Below are 23499 nucleotides of genomic sequence, written 5' to 3'. Positions count from 1 at the left end.
CCTCTTCAAGCGTGGAGTCTATCCACCCATTTGGCTCAATTACAACAGGAAGTGTCTCTTCTTCTGCAATCAAATGCTATAGAACCCGTTCCTCCCTCTCAACGAGTCAAGGGATTCTATTCCAGATACTTCCTAATACCAAAGAAATCAGGGGGACTACGTCCCATTTTGGACCTTCGAGCCCTCAACAAATACCTTCAAAAAGAGAAGTTCAAAATGGTAACCCTAGGCGCGCTGCTCCCTCTGCTACAAAGAGGGGATTGGCTGTGCTCTCTCGACCTCAAGGACGCTTATACCCACATTGCGATCACACAATCCCATCGCAAATATCTGTGGTTTCTCGTAGGCCACGACCATTTTCAATACCGTGTCCTACCTTTCGGTCTGGCTTCTGCCCCACGAGTCTTTACCAAATGTCTCGTAGTGGTAGCAGCATTCTTAAGGAAGGAAGGTGTCCACGTCTACCCCTACCTGGACGATTGGCTAATCAGGGCCTCCACCCAACAGATAGCTCAATCCTCCCTAAAATTGACAATTCAAACACTCCTTTCCTTAGGGTTTCTTGTCAATTACGAGAAATCTTGCTTAGTCCCGTCTCAAACCTTATTCTTCATTGGAGCAGACTTGGACACCTTACAGGCAAAGGCTTACCTTCCTCTTCAGAGGGTCCACACCCTAATGTCCCTGGCTCGCCAGCTCCAGTCTCAGAACACTGCCACGGCTCGCCAGTTCCTCATTCTCCTAGGACACATGGCATCCTCGGTTCAAGTCACTCCCATGACCCGACTAGCCATGAGAGTAACACAATGGACTCTACGACACCAATGGATTCAAGCTTTTCAGCCTCTGTCCTCCATAGTCACAGTCACACAAGCGCTGCGCCTATCCTTAACCTGGTGGACGACTCAGGTCAACCTCCTTCAGGGCTTACCTTTTCTTCCACCGGATCCGCAAGTAATCCTAACCACCGACGCTTCTCACATCGGTTGGGGAGCCCATGTGGACGACTTTCAAACCCAAGGGTTATGGTCCAAAGAGGAAGCCGAACACCAGATAAATTTCCTGGAACTTCGAGCAATCCGCTATGCGCTCCGCACTTTCAAAGATCATCTCTTTCATCAGATAATCTTAATCCAGACGGACAACCAAGTGGCCATGTGGTACATAAACAAGCAGGGAGGTACAGGCTCCTTCCTTCTGTGTCAGGAAGCTGCGCAGATCTGGGCGGAAGCCCTCTCCCACTCCATGTACCTCAGGGCCACTTACCTGCCGGGAGTAGACAATGTATTGGCAGACCAGCTGAGCCGTGTCTTCCACCCCCACGAGTGGTCACTCGATCCTCTGGTAGCGACCTCTCTGTTTCACAAGTGGGGTTCTCCCCCGCATAGACCTCTTTGCGTCCCCTCAGAACCACAAAGTGGACGATTACTGCTCTCTCATTCGGAGCCAGCACTCTCGGCCGAGGGATGCATTCTCCCTCAAGTGGACAACCGGTCTGCTCTATGCATTCCCTCCACTCCCTCTTGTGTCAAAGACTCTCGTGAAGCTACGCCAGGACGGAGGAACCATGATCCTGATAGCACCTTACTGGCCACGCCAAGTATGGTTTCCAATACTCCAGGATCTCTCCATCCGCAGGCACATTCCTCTGGGAAAGGACCCGCATCTGCTCACTCAAAACGACGGATGCCTCCTCCATCCCAACCTCCAAGCCTTGTCCCTGACGGCATGGATGTTGAAAGGTTAGTCCTTCAACCATTTAACCTTTCAGATTCCGTTTCTCGAGTCCTGATAGCTTCACGAAAGCCTTCCACAAGAAAGTCTTACTCATACAAATGGAAAAGGTACACATCATGGTGCACTTCTCAGTCCCTTGATCCCCTTTCCTGTCCAATCTCCAAATTCTTGGACTATTTATGGCATCTCTCTGAATCAGGTCTTAAAACCTCTTCTATCAGAATGCATGTCAGTGCGGTAGCCGCCTTCCATAAGGGTATTGGGGGTAATCCTATTTCAGTGCAACCCCTAGTAACACGCTTTCTTAAGGGCTTACTCCATCTAAAGCCACCCTTGCGTCCTCCGGCCCCATCCTGGGACCTTAACCTGGTTCTTGGTCGTCTAATGAAACCTCCTTTCGAACCTCTGCACTCCTGTGACTTGAAATATCTCACTTGGAAAGTGTTATTCCTTTTGGCTGTTACTTCAGCTCGCAGGGTTAGTGAATTACAGGCCCTAGTTACCTATCCGCCTTACACTAAGCTCCTGCAGGACCGGGCGGTACTCCGCACTCACCCTAAATTTTTACCTAAGGTAGTTTCGGAGTTTCATATCAATCAATCTATCGTACTACCTATCTTTTTTCCCAGGCCCCACTCCAACTCTGGAGAGCAGACCCTGCATACCCTAGACTGTAAACGGGCTCTAGCTTTTTACCTAGACCGTACAGTTTCCCACAGGAAGAGCACTCAATTATTCGTCTCTTTCCATCCTAATAAGTTGGGACAACCTGTGGGTAAGCGGGCTCTTTCTTCCTGGTTGGCGGACTGCATTTCTTTTTGCTATGAGCAAGCTGGCATTCCTTTTCAAGACCGTGTTAAAGCACACTCTGTGAGGGCCATGGCGACGTCCGTGGCACACCTTCGTTCGGTGCCGCTTCCTGACATCTGCAAAGCTGCAACCTGGAGTTCTCTCCATACCTTTGCAGCCCACTATTGTTTGGACAAAGCTGGAAGACAGGACTCCATCTTCGGCCAATCTGTCTTGCGTAACCTTTTTCCAACTTGATGTACCAACACCCTTCCACCTTCCCGGAAGGGTGCGGATGCCCTTTCCCAAATTTTTCCTCAGTTGTTGTGCCTGCTGCACACTGTTGGGTACATTTGGTGCAGGTCGGGACATCCTCAGCTCGGTACTCACCCATTTGTGAGGACAACCATCCTGCTTGTCCTGTGAGAAAGCAAATGTTGCTTACCTGATGTAACAGGTGTTCTCACAGGACAGCAGGATGTTAGTCCTCACGAAACCCGCCCGCCTCCCCGCAGTGTTGGGTTCGTTTTATTTTTACTTTCTAGGCACTGCCTGTAGCTTTGAAAATCAGACTGAAGGGAGACCCCTGCTGGCTGCAGGGTCAGTGCCTTGCTGGGCATGCCTAGTAGGGGCCAGTCAAAGTTCTGTTTAAACTTTGACAGAAGTTTTCCGTGGTGGGCTCCATCCTCGATGTCACCCATTTGTGAGGACTAACATCCTGCTGTCCTGTGAGAACACCTGTTACATCAGGTAAGCAACATTTGCTTTATTTATTGCAGATGTAAATAACGCAAATTGAGGCTGCAAACACTTATTTGGGGCAAAGCTTGAATCCAGTTTTAGATCAAGTTTCCACAGCAATTCATTTTTATGGATAATACAGTGAATGCTTGAGGCATGACTTCTACATACATGCAGGCCGATACAGTACTGTCCTGTGCTTGCGATTCTGTATTTAAATGAGGCCCGGCGGTTAAAAACAGGCAAAAGGAAGCGCTAGGGTCACTAGCACGTCCCTAGCACCTCCTTTTGGACTGGAGCGGCGGCTGTCAGGGGGTGTGATAGCAGACGCTCAATTTTGCCGGCGTCGGTTCTCGAGCCCGCTGACAGCCACAGGCTCGGAAACCGGACGCCGGCAAAATTGAGCATCCGGTTTTCGACCAGACAGCTGTCAGCCGACTTCAAATTTTTTATTTTTTTTTTTACTTTTGGAAAGTTTCGGGACCTCCAACTTAATATTGCCATGATATTAAGTCAGAGGGTGCACAGAAAAGCGGTTTTTACTGCTTTTCTGTGCACTTTCCCGGTGCCCGAAGAAATTAGCGCCTACCTCTTGGGTAGGCGCTAATTTCTGAAAGCAAAATGTGCGGCTTGGCTGCACATTTTGTTTTCTGAATCGCACAGGAATACCTAATAGGGCCATCAACACGCATTTGCATGTTGCGGGCGCTATTAGGTTCAGCGGATTGGACGCGCGTTTTCGGCCCCTTACTGAATAAGGGGTAAGGGAAAACACGCGCGTCCAGTGGCGGGTTAACAGCCTGATGGTTAATACAGAGCTTCACTACCTTCACATTGCACAATATCGGTATACACAGAATGACTAGCTCACAGATCTGCCACTGGGATCCCATACTCTTTCCCTCTTATGGTCTTCAAGCCTTCTAATTGCTGGCGATACCTTTTGAATGGCCTGAGGATTTATTTGGATCCTTGGGAGCAAGGCCATACACAAACTATCAGTCTGAGCCTGAATTCCTTGGAGCCATTTTGCAGCTCTATAAATAGCATACTGGCCCCGAAGCAAGCAGAAACACTCCCCACTTCAAGGCCAATGGTAGCATCTTTTGCCTTTACAGCGTACACTAAAATTTGCAAGTAATCCCAATAAGGAAATTCCCATTTAGAAGCACAATTGAATCAAATAAGTTTTTAGAAACAAAATTTAATGTGACACATTTAATCTTAGTTTGTCTATTCTCACAGAAGAAATCGTATTAAAAAAACATTTTCTGAGTTGTAGCTCTGTTCCCAAGGAAAGATACTCGTGAAACAAGAACAAAGTACTAGATAATGCAGAAACTATACAATATGACAAGCCAATTGGTCTCCTGTAGAGCTTTATGTAAGAGATCACTAGCAGTCCTCATCTGTGGTGTGCAGGTTTAGTAGATTTAAAACCACCAGCGGGGCATGTTGCTCTAAAGTCTATTTTATCACCCATTTAGGAATATATTTTTACATAATCACTTATATACTCTGTAGTATTTATGGTATCTTTCCTCTTCCTACTTGTGATTGTGCAAGATAAAGGAAATTGGGTAGATATGATGAGCCTTAAATAATATCTGCTGTCATCTTCTATTTTTAGCTATAATCAGACATGAATATCTTTAGGGTTTATTTAGGAAAGGGACTGGAAAAGAAGCATTGCCCTACATGTTCAAAACAAGGTTGATGCATGGAATAGCCTCAGAGGTTGTGGAGGCAAAACCTGTGACCAGAATTCAAGAAAGCATGGAATAAGCGCAGATGATCCTTAGTTGTGAGGAAATGAAGGGTTAAGTGCAGAGAAAGTGGTGACTGGTATTAAAATTGGGCAGACTAGATGGTCTTTCTGATCTGTTATCTTTAAGACTTCATTGAATTCATAGTGGTAAAAAAATATTTTATATTTTGCCAATCATATCTCTGTGTTTTGAGTCTGGTGCAGGAACTGCATTCTCTTGCTTAATGCTTCCATTAGGTGTATAAAGGCTGAGCCCAGCTTTCCTGGAATGCAGAATTTCTGAAAGGATAGATTTTTTTTTACATACAATGTAGTGATACTAGCATATCAGCATCCTTGCTTTCATCACTGAAAAGGTGAATCCAGTTGTATTAATCACATTTCTCACAAACTTAAATCATTGGTTTGTTCATGAAAACTGTAAAATTCATAGCTGTAGGGTTATTAGTGCATAATGATGCAAAATGCCTTAATGCTGGAAAATTAACTCATGGGTCAGAGCAGGAATAAAGCTTCTCCCATTTCTGGTATTCTTGTACTTGGTGTAGTAGTGAGTAGCTGCTTCTGGCACTGTAGGCACAGCAATAAAATAACTGGCTACCAGAAATGTAAATTACTCCACCTCAGACCCAGGAGTTTAATTTCTAGCATAAGCTCTCAGGGAGAGCACTTACATAAACAGTACACCAGTGTTGTGCATCCTGACTTTGGTGTCAGCACCCAAGAGCTTTACATTTTGCTCAGCTAGTTGTAGGTGCCTGCCCCAGAGAGCTTATGCTTTTGATGTTGCTTGCCATTATGAACAGAATAATATTTAAATGAATAAAATGGCATTGCATATATGAGGGACACATTTTCACATCCAGGGCCACTTTGGAAACACATGGCAAAGAAAATCAAAGCATAAACTCTCCTGGGAAGGCACCTACAGCTAGCAGAACAAAGCGTAAGCTCGCTTGGGGATAGGGTTTCCAGCTGCATGGTTTTGGGACCAGACAGCCAGATTTTCAGATGTGATGTACAGTGTCCAGTCAGAAGTACTGACCGGACACTGAAAAATCTGGATTTTGCAGGAGGCTGCTTCTTTCCCGCCACATGGGGAAGACAGAACTGAGAGTTGCTCTGTCCCCTGTGTTGTGATGGGATGGGGAGCGGAGGCGGGGCATAACACAGCTCTCAGTTCCCAGTGGCTCCACAGATCTCTGCAGCAATGCCCCCTGGGTCCCTCCCTCTCCCTCACGGAGTGCAGTGCAAGAGGGACTGCATCGAGCCAGCAAAGATACAGGAGCAGAGGATGGGACAGTGGGGAAAGGAAGATAAGACACATGGGGAGCAAGGGAGGAAAGAAACAGGGGGTATGGAAGATCACAGAGAAGGGGATAAGTAAAATGGGAGCATGAAGGAAATGGGGAGGGGAAGGAAGAGACAGAAGCATAAATAAGGGGACACAGAAGGAAAGGAAATAGAGAGAGGAAGGCACTGGGGAGGAGAGGGAGACAGGAGGGAGAGGACTAGACGAGAGCAGCATGAGAGTGCACGGAGGAGGAAGAGGGTTTATTCAGAGACAAGTGGCACAAGGGAGACAGATGAGAGGCTGGAAAGGTTTTAAGGAAAGAGCAAATCACCTGGGTCTGAGAGAGGAGGCTGTGTTTGGGAGTGTGCATGTGAGTATAAGATAGGAAGCTGTGTCTCTGAGGAAGTGTGGAGGTGGGTGTGCATTAGAAAGGCTTTAGTTGCGATAGAGAGCAAAACTGCTCGAGAGAGGCTGATATGTTTGAGGATAGTGGCAATAACATTTTATAAAACATAGTATATTGAGAGGGGTGCTTGAAAGCCACATGAGTGGATCGACATCTGAGAATAGTCTGTAACCCCACCCTCCCGTCCCAAAGCATGAAATTTAGTGGGATGTAGTTATGGTAAATGGAAAAATTGGCCACCCTACTTGGGAAGAGCAGCAACAGCTGACCAGTATGCAGATTTGCACTGTGTGTGCTTCTCAGCAAAAAAAAAAAAAACCTTGATTGATTCCTGCCTGGGTCCATATACTGGAAATGTAGCTTCTAGCTCTGTGGTGGAACAATCTCGCCTTTCTGGTGGCCGTTGGTGTGCTTTTATTATTGTCCATTGTGGTAGAAAGTCAGACATTACAACATGAGTGCAGCAGTAGAATAACATGGCCACCAAAAATGTGAGTTTACTTTACCTTCAATGTAGGAGCCAAGGGGTAGATTTAAAAATATATTGGGGGGGGGGGGGGGGAATAAATTTTTGCAAATTTCGCACCTGTGCGCGTATCACCACTTCTGCGCGTGGCCGGGCCCTTTTGAAAACGCACGTGGTGCGCGCAGGGTCCGACCACGCGCATAAGTGGCTATTTTTACGCGTGCTGGGCTTTTAAAACCTGGCCTTAAGTTTCCAGCATTATGCTGATATTGGCCATACAGTTCTCTCTGTGTCCTCCTCAGGATGCGCATTACCAAAGTGTGCACTAAACAGTTGAAGGTGCCCTCCCCAGAGAGCTTACTCTGGCTTTTACTTGGCATGCCTTGCTCAAATGGCTTTGCATGCAGGATTATCCCCAAGTCAGGATACACAGCACTGGTCTTGCGTGCAAGGCTATTTTGGTCACACTCCCGTTTTTAAAGCACTTTTCTTCATTAGTGTGGATTTTCCAGATAATTTGCACATTTTTTATTTTTTTTTTGCATCCTTATACTTGCTTTCTACCACACATTAATCACAACCCAGCTACAGTGTAACTCCTGTTCCCTGTACGTACAGGATCAGTCCAGGCGGTGGGTTATGTCCCCCGTCTAGCAGATGGAGTCAGAGTAAAACTTCGAGGGTGCTGGTATATAAACTGGTGCACCCTCCTAGATCCCCAGTATCTCTCTGACTCCAGCAGATGTGAGGAGGGGATCTCGTTTCCCCAAATTAGTGTTTATTACGCTATATATATTATTCTTCTCTCTTTCGTTGATGGATCAAGTTATTTAAAAAAAAAAAAAAAAATTTGTTCCTGTCAGAAGGGAGCCGGGTTTTTCTTGGCTCCCCTGATCATCCTGCCATCAGGACTGCCTCTTACCTCGTTTATTTACCACCTCTTGTGATCTTCAGGGGTAAGCTTGGGGGTAGTTTTCTTTGCTTGTGTTCCTTTTTCTTTCAGCGCAGGTTTGGGCGCATTCAGAGGTGGATGCTGGTGGGGCCAGCCTCTCCCCTCCTTCCCGTTGCGGCGTCTCACCTCCCCCGCGGCCCTGCGACGCTTCATTCCCCAGGGCCGCAGGCGGCACGGAGGTCCCATTCCCCTGCTGCCCCGGGGTTGAGGGTGTTTGGGCGGGTGTCTGAGGGCACGGCGAGCCCGCTCTTCCCGCGCCGCGATCTCAGGCTTTCCCGGGGGGGGGGGGGGGGGGGCTTCTCCTGGCGTGCTGCGCCCAACTTCGGCCTCGCACGATGCAACGCGCGCGCTGTCCGTCCTGCGGCGGCCCGGGCCAGGGCACCTCGAGGGATGGTCCATGTGGTTGTTGTCTCCCCGGGGAGGAGACGAGCGCCGCCCCGCCGACAATTTCGCCGGAGCGCCGCGGGCCTCGAGGGCTAGCCCCGCCCCCGTCTTTGGCGGGAGCGGCGGCCATCTTAGACCTGGAATGCAGCGCGGACTCGGACGCGGAGGAGCCCACTGAAGATTTTTTGCCGTCCGCCCCCCCCCCCCCCCCGACCTCAGATTCGGGGCCTCTGCCTTCCACGTCCGGACTCCCCAGAGACCCCCTGCCCTCTCCCTCGGCGGGTCCGCTCAGTTTTTCAGCGGACTTTGTGGTGCTTATGCACCAGGCGTATTTACAGAGCCTGAGCCCTCAGGGGGGGGGCAGTTTTCTCTCCTCCCCCCCGCCAAGGCCCCCAGGCCCTCGGGCGTTGCGACTTCGGTACCGGGGAACGGAGGGGGCAGCACCAGGTTGCCCCTGAGTATACCTCTCTCCCTGGGGGGCCCGTCACCCTCGCCGAACCTGGGGGGCGACCCAGTGTCACAGGTGGATGACGATTTGGCCTTAACAGCGCACCTGGAATGCGATGATCCGTGGGTCCTTCGCATCTTTCGCAAAGAAGAATTGGTGGATCTCATCCCCCACGTTCTCAAAGAGTTGGACCTCGACCCTCCCGTGGAACCCCCGGGACCCCCGGCTCCCTCCGTAGCCTCGGCTACCTCCAAGGGTGACCCTGTCTTGGCAGGCCTGCGCCCCATAGCGAAGACATTTCCCATTCATGATTCATTTCTCCATCTTCTGGTGCGAGAGTGGGATAACCCGGAGGCGTCCCTTCGGGTCGGCAGGGCGATGGACAAGCTCTACCCTCTACCGGGGGACTTCCTGGACCTGCTCAGGGTCCCCAAGGTTGATTCAGCGGTGTCCGCCGTCACCAAGAGAACTACCATCCCGGTCACAGGGGGCACCGCGCTGCGAGATATTTCAGATAGAAAGCTGGAGGTCGCCCTCAAGAAGATCTTCGAAGTCTCGGCGCTGGGGGTCCGGGCGGCTATCTGCGGTTCGCTGACTCAGAGAGCCGGGCTTCGATGGGTTCAACAGCTCCTCACCGCTCAACAGTTACCGCCCGAGGAGGCAGCCCAGGCTGACCGTCTGGAGGCGGTCATTGCTTACGGGGCGGATTCCCTGCACGACCTGCTGAGGGTCCTGGCAAGGACCATGGCCTCGGCCGTCTCTGCCAGGAGACTCCTGTGGCTCAGGAACTGGGCGGCGGATACCTCCTCCAAGGCGAGTCTGGGAGCTCTGCCCTTCAAGGGCAGGTTTCTCTTTGGAGAAGACCTTGATCAGATCATCAAGACCCTGGGGGAAAATTCGGTCCACAGGTTGCCTGAGGACCGGCAGCGTGGTTTTCGTTCGTACTTTGGAACTTCCAGGAATCGCTACCGCGCCCAGAGGCGTTACCGAGGCTCCAGGACACAGAGCCCTAGGACACCTTCCACCAGGTCGCAAACGTGGACGCGGCCCTTTCGGGGTCGCAGACCGGCCAGGGACTCCTCGGCACAGGGAGCCTCAGGCAAGCCTTCACAATGATGTCAGGCCAGTCCACTCCTCGCTGCCCCGGATTGGAGGTCGCATCGCTTTGTTTCGCGAGGAATGGACCAACATCACCACGGACCAATGGGTCCTGGATATCGTAAGAGACGGTTACGCGTTGGAATTTGTGCGGGCTCCCAGGGATCGGTTCATCTTCTCCCCCTGCGGGTCAAGTCTCAAGCGCCAGGGGGTGCAGCACACGCTGGACAGGCTGCTGACCCTGGGAGCCATCTCGCCCGTCCCCTTAGAGGTGGGCTCGGGGCATTATTCGATTTACTTCGTGGTTCCCAAAAAGGACGGAGCCTTTCGTCCCATTCTGGACCTCAAGGAAATCAACAAGGTGCTCCGGGTCTCCAAGTTTCGCATGGAAACACTCCACTCTGTCATCGCGGCGGTTCATCAAGGGGAGTTCTTAGCTTCCCTCGACCTCACGGAAGCTTATCTACATATCCCTATTCATCCGGCCCATCACAGATTCCTTCGTTTCAAAATCTTGGGTCAACATTTTCAGTTCCAGGCGCTGCCCTTCGGCCTGGCGACCGCGCCCAGAACCTTCACAAAGATTATGGTGGTGGTAGCGGCCGCGCTCCGGAAGGAAGGCATTTTGGTTCACCCTTACTTGGACGACTGGCTCATTCGTGCGAAGTCTCTGTCGCAGGGACGGGCGGCGGTCGACAGGGTGGTGTCTTTTCTTCAGTCCCTTGGCTGGGTGGTGAACTTCAGCAAGAGCAGCCTGCAGCCAGCCCAACAGTTGGATTTTCTGGGAGCGCGGTTCGACACGGCTCTGGGCAAGGTCTTCCTGTGTCCGGACAAGGCTCAATCTCTGCGGGATCAAATCATCCGGTTTGCGTCTCTTCAGACACACACGGCGTGGGACTATCTCCAAGTCCTGGGATCCATGGCGTTTGCGATCAGCTTGGTGCCCTGGGCCTTTGCACACCTGCGGCCTCTGCAAATGTCCTTGCTCTCGAGATGGAAACCAGTCTCTCAGGACTACCAGGCGATTCTCCCGCTTCCCCCGGCCGCCAGGTCCAGCCTGAGGTGGTGGCTGGACCCCAGGAACCTAGCTCAAGGATGTTCCCTGGAAACGCCGGACTGGGTAGTGGTCACTACCGATGCCAGTCTGTCCGGTTGGGGAGCAGTGTGTCTCCGGAGCTCGGCTCAGGGCAGGTGGACAGGGGATCAGTCTACCTGGTCAATCAACCACCTGGAGACAAGGGCGGTTCGTCTAGCCCTGGTGCAGTTCCTGCCTCTGATCAGGGGGCGAGCGGTTCGAGTCCTCTCAGACAATGCGACGACGGTGGCATACATCAACCGACAGGGGGGCACCAGGAGCCGCCTTGTCGCGTGGGAGGCCGCGCGCCTGATGGCGTGGGCGGAGCGTTTCCTGGATCAACTGGCGGCATCCCACATTGCCAGGGTGGACAACATTCAAGCAGACTTTCTGAGTCGTCAAGCGTTGGATCCGGGGGAGTGGTCTCTCTCCGAGGCGATGTCGCTGATCTCCCGCCGGTGGGGGACGCCGGCGATGGATCTCATGGCGTCCGCCGCCAACGCAAAAGCTCCTCGTTTCTTCAGCCGCAGAAGGGAGCGCGGCGCGGAAGGCGTCGATGCTCTGGCTCTCCCCTGGCCCACTCAGATTCTACTTTGTCTTTCCCCCCTGGCCACTGGTGGGAAAGGTGATACGGAGGGTGGAGCGGCACCACGGTCAGGTCATCATAGTGGCTCCGGAATGGCCGCGGCGTCCATGGTTTGCAGATCTGCTCGGCGTGTCGGTGGACGGTCCACTCCGACTCGCGCACCTTCCACGTCTTCTGCATCAGGGCCCAGTATTTTTGGAACAGGCGGAACCCTTCTGTCTTGCGGCGTGGCTTTTGAGAGGAGGGCGCTCCTGAACAAGGGCTACGCTATTCCCGTGGTGGACACACTCCTCAAGGCGCGTAAGGCTTCAACATCGGTCGCCTACGTGAGGGTCTGGAAGGTCTTTGAAGTTTGGTGCTCGGCGCGGGGGGCCCTCGCGACCGCAGCTTCCCGCCATCACATCTTGGCGTTTTTGCAGGACGGGCTGGAAAAGGGTCTTTCCTACAATTCGCTCCGAGTGCAGATGTCGGCCCTCGCGTCCTTGGCTCACGCCTCCGGCAGGCCGGATCCGTCATCTCATCCGGATATATCCCGGTTTCTCAGGGGAGTTAAGCACTTGCGGCCGCCGGTGCGTCCTCTCTGTTCCTCCTGGAATCTCAACTTGGTGCTGAGAGCCCTGGGGGGGCTCCCCTTCGAGCCTTTGCATCACGCTTCCATCAAGGACGTCACCTTAAAGACTATTTTCTTGGTTGCAATAGCCTCGGCAAGGCGTATCTCGGAACTACAGGCGCTGTCGTGCAGGGAGCCCTTCCTGCGGTTCACGGACTCCGGGGTTTCCCTGCGGACGGTTCCTTCGTTCTTGCCTAAGGTGGTCTCCTCGTTTCACATGAACCAGGTGGTGGAACTTCCAGCCTTCCCAGGGGACGCCCCTGCGGCGCTTCGGTGCCTGGACGTCAAACGAGCGCTTCTTCGCTATTTGGAGGTGACGAATGACTTTCGACTCTCCGACCATCTCTTTGTCCTCTGGTCTGGTGCTAGAAAGGCCGGCAGGCATCCAAGACTACCATCGCGCGCTGGCTCAAGGAGGCGGTGGCTGCTGCTTACATTGGTTCCGGGAAGGATCCTCCGGTGGGTATCAAGGCGCATTCGTTGCGAGCCCAGGCCACTTCCCATGCAGAGTCTCAGCTCGTCTCCATACAAGAAATCTGCCGGGCGGCAACTTGGAAGTCTCTCCACACTTTTGCCAGACACTACCGACTCCACGTACCGGTGACGGAGTCTGGTTCATTTGGGGACAGGGTACTTCGAGCAGGGTTCTCAGGGACCCACCCAGTGTAGGGAAGCTTTGGTACATCCCACCGTCTGGACTGATCCTGTACGTACAGGGAAAAGAAAATTACTTCTTACCTGCTAATTTTCGTTCCTGTAGTACTAGGATCAGTCCAGACGCCCACCCGGTATGAACCTGCTCGACTATTCTCTACTGTCCTTCTGTTCGCTGTTCCTTCCCTCTCGGGGGTGGTGGTCTTTTGTGTGTTATGTTTGACAGTTCTCATTGCATGTTGCATAAATTTGTTCACAGTTTCAATCTCTTGGTTGAGTTTATGCTTGATCCATCATCCTTGGTCTGTCCAGTTTTCTGGCTTGGCTTTGATATTCTCGATACTGAGGATCTAGGAGGGTGCACCAGTTTATATACCAGCACCCTCGAAGTTTTACTCTGACTCCATCTGCTGGACGGGGGACATAACCCACCGTCTGGACTGATCCTAGTACTACAGGAACGAAAATTAGCAGGTAAGAAGTAATTTTCTTTTAGCACAGATTTTATTACATTGGCCTTAGTGTGTGCAATGTACCACCCAAGACCCTGCAGTTTAGGGAGGCTTTTTTGAACTACAGCTGAGCTGGAGCAAGGGGAAAAGAAGGCAAAGGGGGTGCTTGCAAACTCCTTGTTCTCTGATTCAGATAACTTCATTGGCAAGTCAGTTTTGTAACTAAAGTAAATGGCATAATGATAAAAATGAGAAGGAGAGAAAAACAAAATTACAAAATAGTCAAGTAAGATTACAGGAAATATAAGGGTTCCAACATACTAATTCAATGCCCAGTTTAATGCACACAATTTAACTGCTAGTGCAGTAAGCTAATGGTGTGCTAATGTGCATTGGGAGTTAATACATGGCTGCCTAAGAAAAGGCTTAGAGCACAGAGTGTTTTTATGTGTGCATAAATCATATTTCATATGCAGAAAACATTTTGTGCATAAAATACTGCCTACAGGTCCCAACCCCAGAACTCCTGCTTCTGCCTGTGCACTTAACACAAGCACTGGAAACTTTACTTCACCTCAGACCAGGCGTAACATTTCTAGCACTAAGAAAATGAATTTGCCAGCATATCTCTCCACCTTAGGAGGGGGCAGGGTTCATAGTTAATGCCTTCATTCATTTGCATACAAAGGCACAAAGCAGTGCATACAGTTCTGCGCATGGATTTTTTTTAACGCGCAAAACTGTTTGCAGTAACTACTGAGCACAGATTATTGGGCCTAGTGTAATACTGGAGACGTGTCTCGGGTTTGGTGCTGGTCTGTATTGTCCCTGGTTAGATTTCATTTCTCGCCTGGTGTCTGGATACCACACAAAAGGTCTGCTACAGCAGCAATAGCACCTCTTTTTCCCCCAGAATTAATTTTTTCCTGCTCATTCATTTAATTTTGTGTGTCTGTGTTGGGGGAAATGTGCATCTTTTTGTATTTTGCGCAGCATGGGAGGAAAGAATTGGTCTCTGCTGGTGCGGTATTCCCACAGCCACTGCAGCAGAGGCTGAAAGCGCCAAGTTCAGCTTTGGATAACTCTTATTGGCAGGACAGCTTTGTATGTGTTGCCAAAGTATAATGTACAGAATGATTAAAATTAGGGTAAGAAAAGAGGGGAAAATCCAAGTCCTGTTGAAGGTACAGGTTTTGGAAAATACTGCATCAGACAGAAAAAATAGCTTTTGGAAAGTCAAGTAATGTAAAACACGCTTTCAAAAAGCATTTACTTTGAGTTTGTTTTTGGGGTGTATGATATGTCTACTTTGTTTACGTTGTACTCCATTGTGCTGTAAATCACCTTGTCTTCTGGAAAAAGATGATTTATAAATGCCTTAGGTTTGGGTGCTGGTTAGGTTTCATTTCTGGCTTGGTGGGGGAGGATACCACGTTTTTGCTGCTATAGCTTCGGTTTCCGTTTCTCTTGCCTCTTTCCTACCCCATACAGGAACTATGGTCACAGATCAGCAGGGAAAGCGGAAATCTCAGGGTGCCAGCCCCCCCCCCCCCCCACCTTTGTTCTCTGCAGATTCCTCCTGGGTGGGGGAGAGAAACGGGTAGGGCAGGGTTAGGGAACAGAACCACTTTGCTCTGTTCTGGGGATGACTAGAACCAGTAACCATAGCAGAAAAACAGGTTATATCCTGCCACCAGGCCAGAAATGTGATCTGAACAGGGACAGTATGGCCCAGCACCAAAGCTTGGGGGAATTGTCCTTGTCCTCCCTTTTTTTTTTTTTTTTCAGTTTTCTTACTGTTAGCACTATTGTATAGTTGGATTCTTTTTTTCATTTTCATTTTTCACTTTAACTACTTCATATATCACTCTGCAACACTCATTTTGCAAACACACGTAAAAATAGTCATGCTAATAAAGCTATCTAAATGTGTCTGCTCTAGTCTCTTACCTGCCTGGGGCTGGAGCAGGAAGCAGAGGGCTCTCTGCTGAGTGAGATACCTAGCAAGTGGGAGAGTGCTGGGGGTAACATTCCTGGATGGAGAGGGGAAAGATAAACTGAGATTGTGGGCCTCCACCCCAAATTTAAGGGTAGGGACAATTAAAAGTTCCCAGGTTCCTTCCTGGGGCCTACTAGACAAGTATATGTGAGGAAGCAAGAGTCACAGCCACGTGTAGAGGTTAACTGTGCCCCCGGATTGTTGTGCTGGCACACTAGGCTTTTCCCCACCACTGTCCCATAAGTGTTAAATTCTCACAGCTATACGGCTTTGTGAAGGTTAATGCACATTGGTGGAAAAGTGTGTGAGCGTAGAAGCTTGTTATCCCTACTCTAATGCCGTCAGTTACCTATGCTAAGAAGATCTGATTTGATGCCTGCCTTCCGATTTCAAGAGTGCTGGCTGCCGAGTGAGTCCTGCTCTCACAAGGTGACATCAGTCAACATCGTGGTTTCTCCCCATTAAAGGTGAGGCCTGTAGGTACACCCTTTCTGGCGGGGCCTGCTCCTTTGAAAGCCACTTCATAGGACAAAGATGTGAGCCCATGACTTTTGTTTTTAGTTTGTTTGTTTTTTTGCCTGATAAATGGGTCTTCATTGAGATGCAATATTTTTTTACATAGATTATGGCTGGTGTTTGTGGTGCATCGATTCCAGTGATAACTGGTCAGGGACGAGTGCTTCCCATCATTGTACATGGTCACAGAGTGTCTCGTGCTTTTCTAATGCAACCATTTCTCATTCTTTACAGCTAACATATTAATACATATTCTGGGAAGTAAACATTTTTCATTATGTGGGGTGCTTTTTTGGGGTGTTTTTTTTTTTTTTAATTCCTGAACTGGTAGGATTAGATATCTACTTGCTTTCATCACTAAATCATGGCATTTTTGGTGCTGATGTAACTTTGCTTTAAATTATCTTTCTGGTCACTCCTGTGAAGGTGTTACAGAGGATGGGAGATGGGGGTTTGGTGCCTTGTTTTTCCCAAAAGAATTAGGGGGTGTGAAGAATTTTGGAGACACTGGATTTCTCCTATAAAATGTATGCAGATGATTTAGAGTTTAATATTCGTGGTTCATTGGCCAGAGAATTTCCATATTTTTTTTTCATAGTATGAACTTATCTAAAGATTAGATGTCTGCTCATGGGTTATTTTTTTAAACTACAATAATACTGTTTTGTGGCTGGGTAAGTTTGGGCCACCAGTATTACCACCTAATTTTAAGGTTAACAACTTTCTAGTGACACTGAGTGAGGAAGCCTGTAATTTAGGTGTGGTATTTGATTCTAATCTTTCATTGAAGTCTCAAATTAAGGTTGCTAAAACATTTTTTTTAAACTGCAAGTGACCTTTATGTTGAATTTAGCCTCCACATGATCTTAGGGTGGAAATGAGAGCCATTGTGCCGAGTAATCCAGATTATTGCAATTAGCTTTACTTTGGCTTGCCAAAAAAATCTTGTGCGTGTCCTGGATTTAGTTCATAATGCAGCTGTTTGAGTTGTATTTGAGCTAGGGATGTGAATCGTTTTTATAACAAGTTGAAATATCGTACGATATTTCTTAAATTTGTTATAAATCGGTTAAATCGTGAAACTAACTTTTTCCCCAAACTTTTCTTGAAAAATTGTTTTTCGGCTTAGTGCATGCACTAAAAGAAAAATGGTTTATTTTTGTGTTTTGTTAGTTTTTGGGGGGGTTTTTTAGCTCGCACTAAGCCGAAAAACGATTTTTTACTTAAAAAAAAAAAAAAAAATATGCTGAAGCCACGGGAAAATGAGATTCCTCCAGGCCACAAGAACCCGAAAGCGCAAACGATCAGGCACCTGATGCACATCCCTAATTTGGGCTGGCTTGTGGCCCAAATGAACTGCATTGATTGCCTGTGGCAAAGAGAATTCGGTTTAAAGTGCTGACCTTGGTACATAAAGCAATGCACTTAGAATCTTAGTCTTTCAGACCGGTTGGCCTGTTATGTTCCATTATGTGAGTTTAATTCGTCTTATCCGGGATTGTTTGCTGTTCCATCTATTTTTGAATTTTGATTACGGGCAACTAGGCTAAGGGTGTCTTTCTATAGCTGCCCCATGTTATGGAATTCTTTGCAACCTGATATTGGAAGAGAATGCGATTTAATCTGAAGCTTTACAGGAAAGTTCTGTTTGCTCAGGCATTTCAGGTCTAGTTGGTTGAAGCTCGGTTGTAAATAAAGAGCTGAAAGTGCATTTTTAATGTATCCTTTGTCAAGGCCAAAGACAATAAGACCTGGTGCTGAACTTTACAGATATGTTGAAATTATTCAGGCTTTGTTTTTATTTTGTATTTTTTCTGAATGTTTTAGATATTTTATGGAATGTTTGTTATATATGAATGTCCTACTTTTATGCATGTACTATGTGTAATCTGTGTTGAGCACATTGAAAATGGAACATAAATTGGTATTAGGATGCATTTAAATTACTATTGCCTATTTCACCGTTCCAAGTTGTATTATGTCCCTGTTTTAATGTAACTGCTATTTTTTCTTTTAGCACCTGTTAATGTTCTTATTAATTTTCCTTTTGTCACACCTTGTTAATTGTAAACCGGCATGATGCGATTCCCATCGCGAATGCCGGTATAGAAAAATCTCAAATAATTTGTTCTCGAGTTGTATAGCTGCAGCACATTTTTTTGGTACGCCCCTAGCCCTAGTTACCTAATGTCCCTGCCTGGGGGCTGTGCAGAAGCAATGTGTGTGTACTGCAGGGGTGTTCCTGCAGGTGGAGTTGGGGCAAGTAAATCATTTAGGGACGTGCTTCTGATTTTTGAAAGTGTCTCTAAATGTTTGCATGGACTCAAGTCTACTTTGAAAATTAGGGCTATTGATAAATTTACCCCCTATATGTTTAAATGTTGTACTGAAACAAATTCAAAGCTTCAAAGAGCCAAGCTTGCCTAATCTTGCATTGGCATCCATTCATTGTTGCTAACAAATTTTATGAAACGACTTTTAGATTGGAGAATCTTCCATCCCATGCAGTTCAAGCCACCCATTGTTCCATGCAGTTCAAACCACCAGTCTGGCTCCAGCAGGCAGAGGAGCCTGGCTGGCTAACCAGTTGGGGGGGAGGGGATGTCTGGAGTCATCCTGTGGAGGGCCACAAAAGGTACACCTGGCTCATGCAAGGTTTGCTGGCTTCTGAAATTCCAGAGGGAACAGCAGATTCTGCAGAAAGGACCAGATTTGTGGCAGCTGCTGCAAAACCATTGTAGGTCAGGGGATATGACTATATACTAACGTGCTCTGTAATAGTTAACGGCAGCTCTGCCGACAGACATTTTGTGTATTATGCACAATTAGCCTGAAACTGCAGTAGAATGCCCACTGGAGGAAACTAAATATAGAAGGCGTTAGCTAAGCACGTTTCTCCTGCTGCCTAGTTCTTTCACTGTACTTCTAAGATTAAAAACTTGCAAAGGTTTAAAGCAGTTGGGAGTATCTCTGTGAGTAAATGGAAAATTTGTTTTAAATGCTCTAATTGTGTACATGTGCTTTTGGGAAGATTTATTTCATAGAGGTGCTCAGAATGGGAGAAGTTGCAAGCCACCCCTACAGTATTTTAAGATGTTTTTCTAATTCAGTAAAATTTGCCTGGATTACAGGGTGGTAAATGCAATATCCTAGTGTGTTGTGTTCCTGCAGTAACTGAGCAGCTTTGCCAGCCACGCAGGGGTTTCTGTATTCAGCAGCACACGTCTGATCCGCAGGGGGTTTTGGGTTCCATAGGAGTACATGGAGAGCTTTTATTTAAGGCTCTTAGATCTCTTCTTAGCATTTTCTTGTCTGTTAGAACTTTAAAAATTGAACACTGAAACTGCATTATGATGAAACTAGGCTAAGCTTGCAATAGTTAAACAGTAACTGCATCCTTTCAAGATATACCGCTAAAGAAAACTAGCACTGCTCACATTCCTATTTCATATTAATAAAATGCACTTTAATGCATCCCATTGAATAAGTTTTAGTTACTGGTTGAATAGGGAAGTCTTAAAACCCCACAATTTTCTGCAGTGTTGAAGATACTTTGCATCCATGGACTCTGTACACGTTTGCAAAGTGGAACGTATAGGGGGACCCCCCCCCCCCCCCCAAACTTGTTAGAGATACATGTGGGCTGTGGATTTTGCACTGCTGCTGTTCTTGCATGGGCAAAAGAGACAGAGCAGCCCATGTACCCTTGAAAAGGCAATGTAGCCTTGCAGTTTCCCATTCCTGACCAATCACTGCCACCCACCCCAAAGGAATGCTTCCCCGTAACCCAGCGGGAAGTATGCTCATTGTAAAACTCAGCTGATAACTTTTTAGCAGGAATAAGGGCGGACTGTTTTCGGACAGCTTTTACTTGGGTAAATCTCATTTTTGAAAACTGTCCTGATAGTAGTTAATATTAAAATAAATAAATAAATAAATGCACCAATATGCTCATGGAGGGCAAATGCTGTTCCACTAATTATTTTTTTTTGCTTAATGTAGGTAAGAGGGTGGCAATTCGGAAACCAGCACACAGTATTCCAGACGCAGTGCCCGAGAGGAAAAGGTCAACTCCCATTAACCCAGCAAATACACTACGAAAGGCTCACTTAAATAGTATTGCTCAGCGACCGTACAGGGACAGAGTGATTCATTTACTGGCACTGAAGTCCTATAAGAAACCAGAGCTGCTTGCTCGTCTTCAGAAGGATGGTGTTAATCAAAAAGACAAGAACTCCCTTGGAGCTATCTTGCAGCAGGTAAGAACTGTCAGATCGGATGTCTTTTCCTGCTCTTTGCCCCTTCTCCTATTTCTTTTTAAAGTTTTGGGTCTCATTTATTGCTGTTTTGAAAATCATTTTGATACTGAGCCCCAAATATCACATTTTATTGTAAACAGCTTAGATACAATGGTCATTTGGCAGTATATAACATGACATTAAATGTGTGGTGCTTAGTTTGCATATTTTGTTAATAAACTAAAACATTCCATTATATCCCAACTTTGTTGTAAATTTGAAGACTTTATTTATAAATGAGTGTCAAATGATTAAACATCAAGAGGTCAATATTCAATGGCATTTAGCCAGATAAATCAGCACTTGGCTGTACAAGTCATGTTTTTTTTTTTAATAATATCCCTGGCACTTATTGGGCCAGAATGTAGCAGGATAAATAGGGGCACTTCAAGGCAGAGCTGAGAGAGCCTAATAAGTTAACTCCAGATAACAGCTAATAACTTATCTAGCTATTTGGCTGTGTCCACACATGGGCCCGAGGAGGTTAAAAGTTACACGGGAACGTTTCTTCTAGATAACTAACTTAATTGGCAATGTTCAACGAATATTGCAGATTTAAGCAGCAATGAGGGTGGGGAGGGAAGGTCCTGAGCCAGGTTTCAGGCCTGATTATCCTCATCCCCCAGTGTAAACCATGCTGGTCATGCCAGACAATCTCCTCTAAGCCCCAGAAGCTCTGAACTTGCACCCAGTATTTGCTCTGGGAGATCAGGCTGGGAGGCCTGCTTAAGAGTGCTTTTTTTTTCCCTTCCTTATTGCTTAATTGGAAAGCTTCTTTAAATATCTCAAGTTAACTCTGGAACCTACCAGATGATATTCAAACCAGCAGGTTTGGTTTCAACATTATCCAGATACATTTATCCAGATAACTTTTTTGGGGATATTCAGCTGGATGCTTATCCCACTAAGTATCCCTGATACTAATCCCCCTAACTTTAACCACATAACCTATCATAAATGTGTATGATTTTTGAAATAGTAGTCTCCAAGTGCCTTCTATGTTGTATCAGAATTTGCAGTTATGCTTTTACATTTACCAGTTTCCTACATACAACTCCCTGATTTTTGTATGAATTAGTTTAATACTGCCTTGTGCCAGTAATTTTTATTGCATTGTAATGCTTATTTAATTAGTTTGTTCCATTTTCTAACTTGTATACTAGTTCATGGGTTGTGTGTTTTTTTTGTTTTTTTTTTAATAGAAAATGAGTTTGGAAATTCTTTCTATTTGAGATGCACATGTGATTAGCAAATCTTTTACTTCCCAGAAATGTTTACTTGTACAGATTAGTATAGTCCAAAAATGGCATCTTAGCACAAGGCCTAGTAGCTGCAACAGATGAAGGCTTTAACCTAAGCTGTTTGCTGTTTTGAAGCTGATATTCCTGCTTCTTGCTTTAAAAAAAAGAAAAGGCTTCATTTTAAGGCTAATGGAAAACAGTCAGCATCTTTAATAGCTTCCTTTAGTATATCATAATTCCTAATATTTGATTCAAACAAAATCTTGCTGCTGACTGAGTTAAAATCCCTCGCTATTCATTGCTTAATTTGATAGTGGTTGCTCTCCCATCCCTTTCCAAGCAGCAGTACATTGAAAGCCAGTGTGCAGAAGTTGTCTTGGTTTTTTTTTTTTGGGGGGGGGGGGGGGGGGGGGGGGGTTGTTTTTTCCCCTTTGCCTGAAATGTGGCAGCTCATTTGAAAGAAATTGTAATGAAATTAGAGTAACTACTGCTGTCTCTTTCCATATCAGCATTCATGAGCTGAGTGCATGTTTGCAAAAGCCCACAGGCTGCTATGCAGCCCCTCTGCATTCCTCTTAAACTTTTGGAGAAGCACAAAAGGAAGGTGGCATGAGAGTAGTGAAACAAGCAGAGGATTCAGGGGCTTTGTTGCCTAGGAAACATCTCTCAAGCAGGTGTCTGGTGTGTGTTAACAACCTTAGGGCCGGATTTTCAAAGGCCTGCACGCGTAAAACCTGGGGTTTATGTGTGTGGTTGGGCCTTGTGCGCGCAGCGCAAATTTTCAGAGGCCCAGGTATGCACACAAGTGCCAGGCGTCTTCAAAAGGGCAGAGGGCGGGCCGGGACAGCACCATTGTATGCTGTCCCGATGACGTGCACACTGGCAGCTGGTCAGTGCGTACACCTTACTTCAACTCTGGCCTTGAAGTAAGTTGTAAAAAAAAAAAAAAATAGGTAGGGTTTAGAGGGTAGGGAGGAGAGGGGAAGGAGGAGGGAGTTTAAGTAGTGGGGTAGGGAAGTTCCCTCCTAGTCCGCTCTAAGGAGCAGACTGGGAGGGAACTGAGGAAGGTCAGATTGCATTGCTGCACGGAAATTGCAAAAGTTGACCGCAGCCCCCTGATTTTATAACATGCGAGCGCATGTTATAAAATCGGTATGTTGACACAAGCGTGTGTGTTTGAAAATCTACCTCATAAGCTTTCATATGATTGTATTGTTTTACAATAAGATAGGAAAATATTTACCAAACTTAATGTAAAGATTTTTAAAGGTGGGAAGAAGATTCCTCCTGTACCAATTTTTATTGTAATGCATTTTTTTTTTAAACATCTGTTCAGGTATTAGTAATTTTCTAAAAAGCTGCATATAAAGGTTAGGTAGTCAGACTACCCCTAGGAAGAAATTGGGATATCTAACACAATGGAAATATTTCCTATCTCTAAGGTATGAAACTTGGATTAATCTGCGGATTTTATAGAATACCAGCAATGTTTAATGTTTCCTGATGGCACTCAACAGTCAGTTTTGTACAATTAAAGCTATTCTCAGTTGACTAGCAAGGCTGAATTGCCATAATACATTATGGCATCCGGCACGGAACAGACCACTCTGAGCTCAGCAGAGCTTTTGCCCCACTGAGTATGTGCAGGAGTTCCTGTGGAAACACGTGTTTCCTGGGCTTCGCTATCATTTATCTGGACTGCAGCCCAGATGTGTACTTCTCAACTTTCTTCTAGGCTTTTCAGGCATTCTTTTTTTCAGTGATTTCTCTGCCTCGCTTACCTGAGAAGCCCCTCGACAGCATTTTTTTAGTGCTACAAAAAATTGCCTGGGCCCAAAAAGCTGGTCATAAATGGCTCCAAGGACTATATCTGTCACCAACTTGTTACAAGTGTCTGAGCTCATATGAGAACTTTAACAACTGTTATGATTTGAGGCTGTATGTCCTCCAGAAATACAGGCATACAAGATGGCAGAGCTCTAGAG

At 47.1% G+C, this 23499-nt stretch overlaps 1 protein-coding gene across 1 annotated transcript in view; it reads left to right on the top strand.

Annotated features, from left to right (window-relative positions):
* The window catches only part of ELL2 (elongation factor for RNA polymerase II 2), a 227552-nt gene that overhangs the window by 124516 nt on the left and 79537 nt on the right, over window positions 1-23499 (top strand). Inside the window, exon 5 of the mRNA XM_029572992.1 lies at window positions 19978-20234. Coding sequence (XP_029428852.1) covers window positions 19978-20234 — 257 coding nt within the window. The remainder of the gene's footprint in view (window positions 1-19977; window positions 20235-23499) is intronic.

Source organism: Rhinatrema bivittatum, chromosome 1 (genome assembly GCF_901001135.1).
Source record: "Rhinatrema bivittatum chromosome 1, aRhiBiv1.1, whole genome shotgun sequence".
NCBI classification, from domain to species: Eukaryota; Metazoa; Chordata; class Amphibia; order Gymnophiona; family Rhinatrematidae; genus Rhinatrema; species Rhinatrema bivittatum.
Note: the sequence above shows the minus strand (reverse complement) of the source record. Positions and strands in the feature narration are given on the sequence as shown.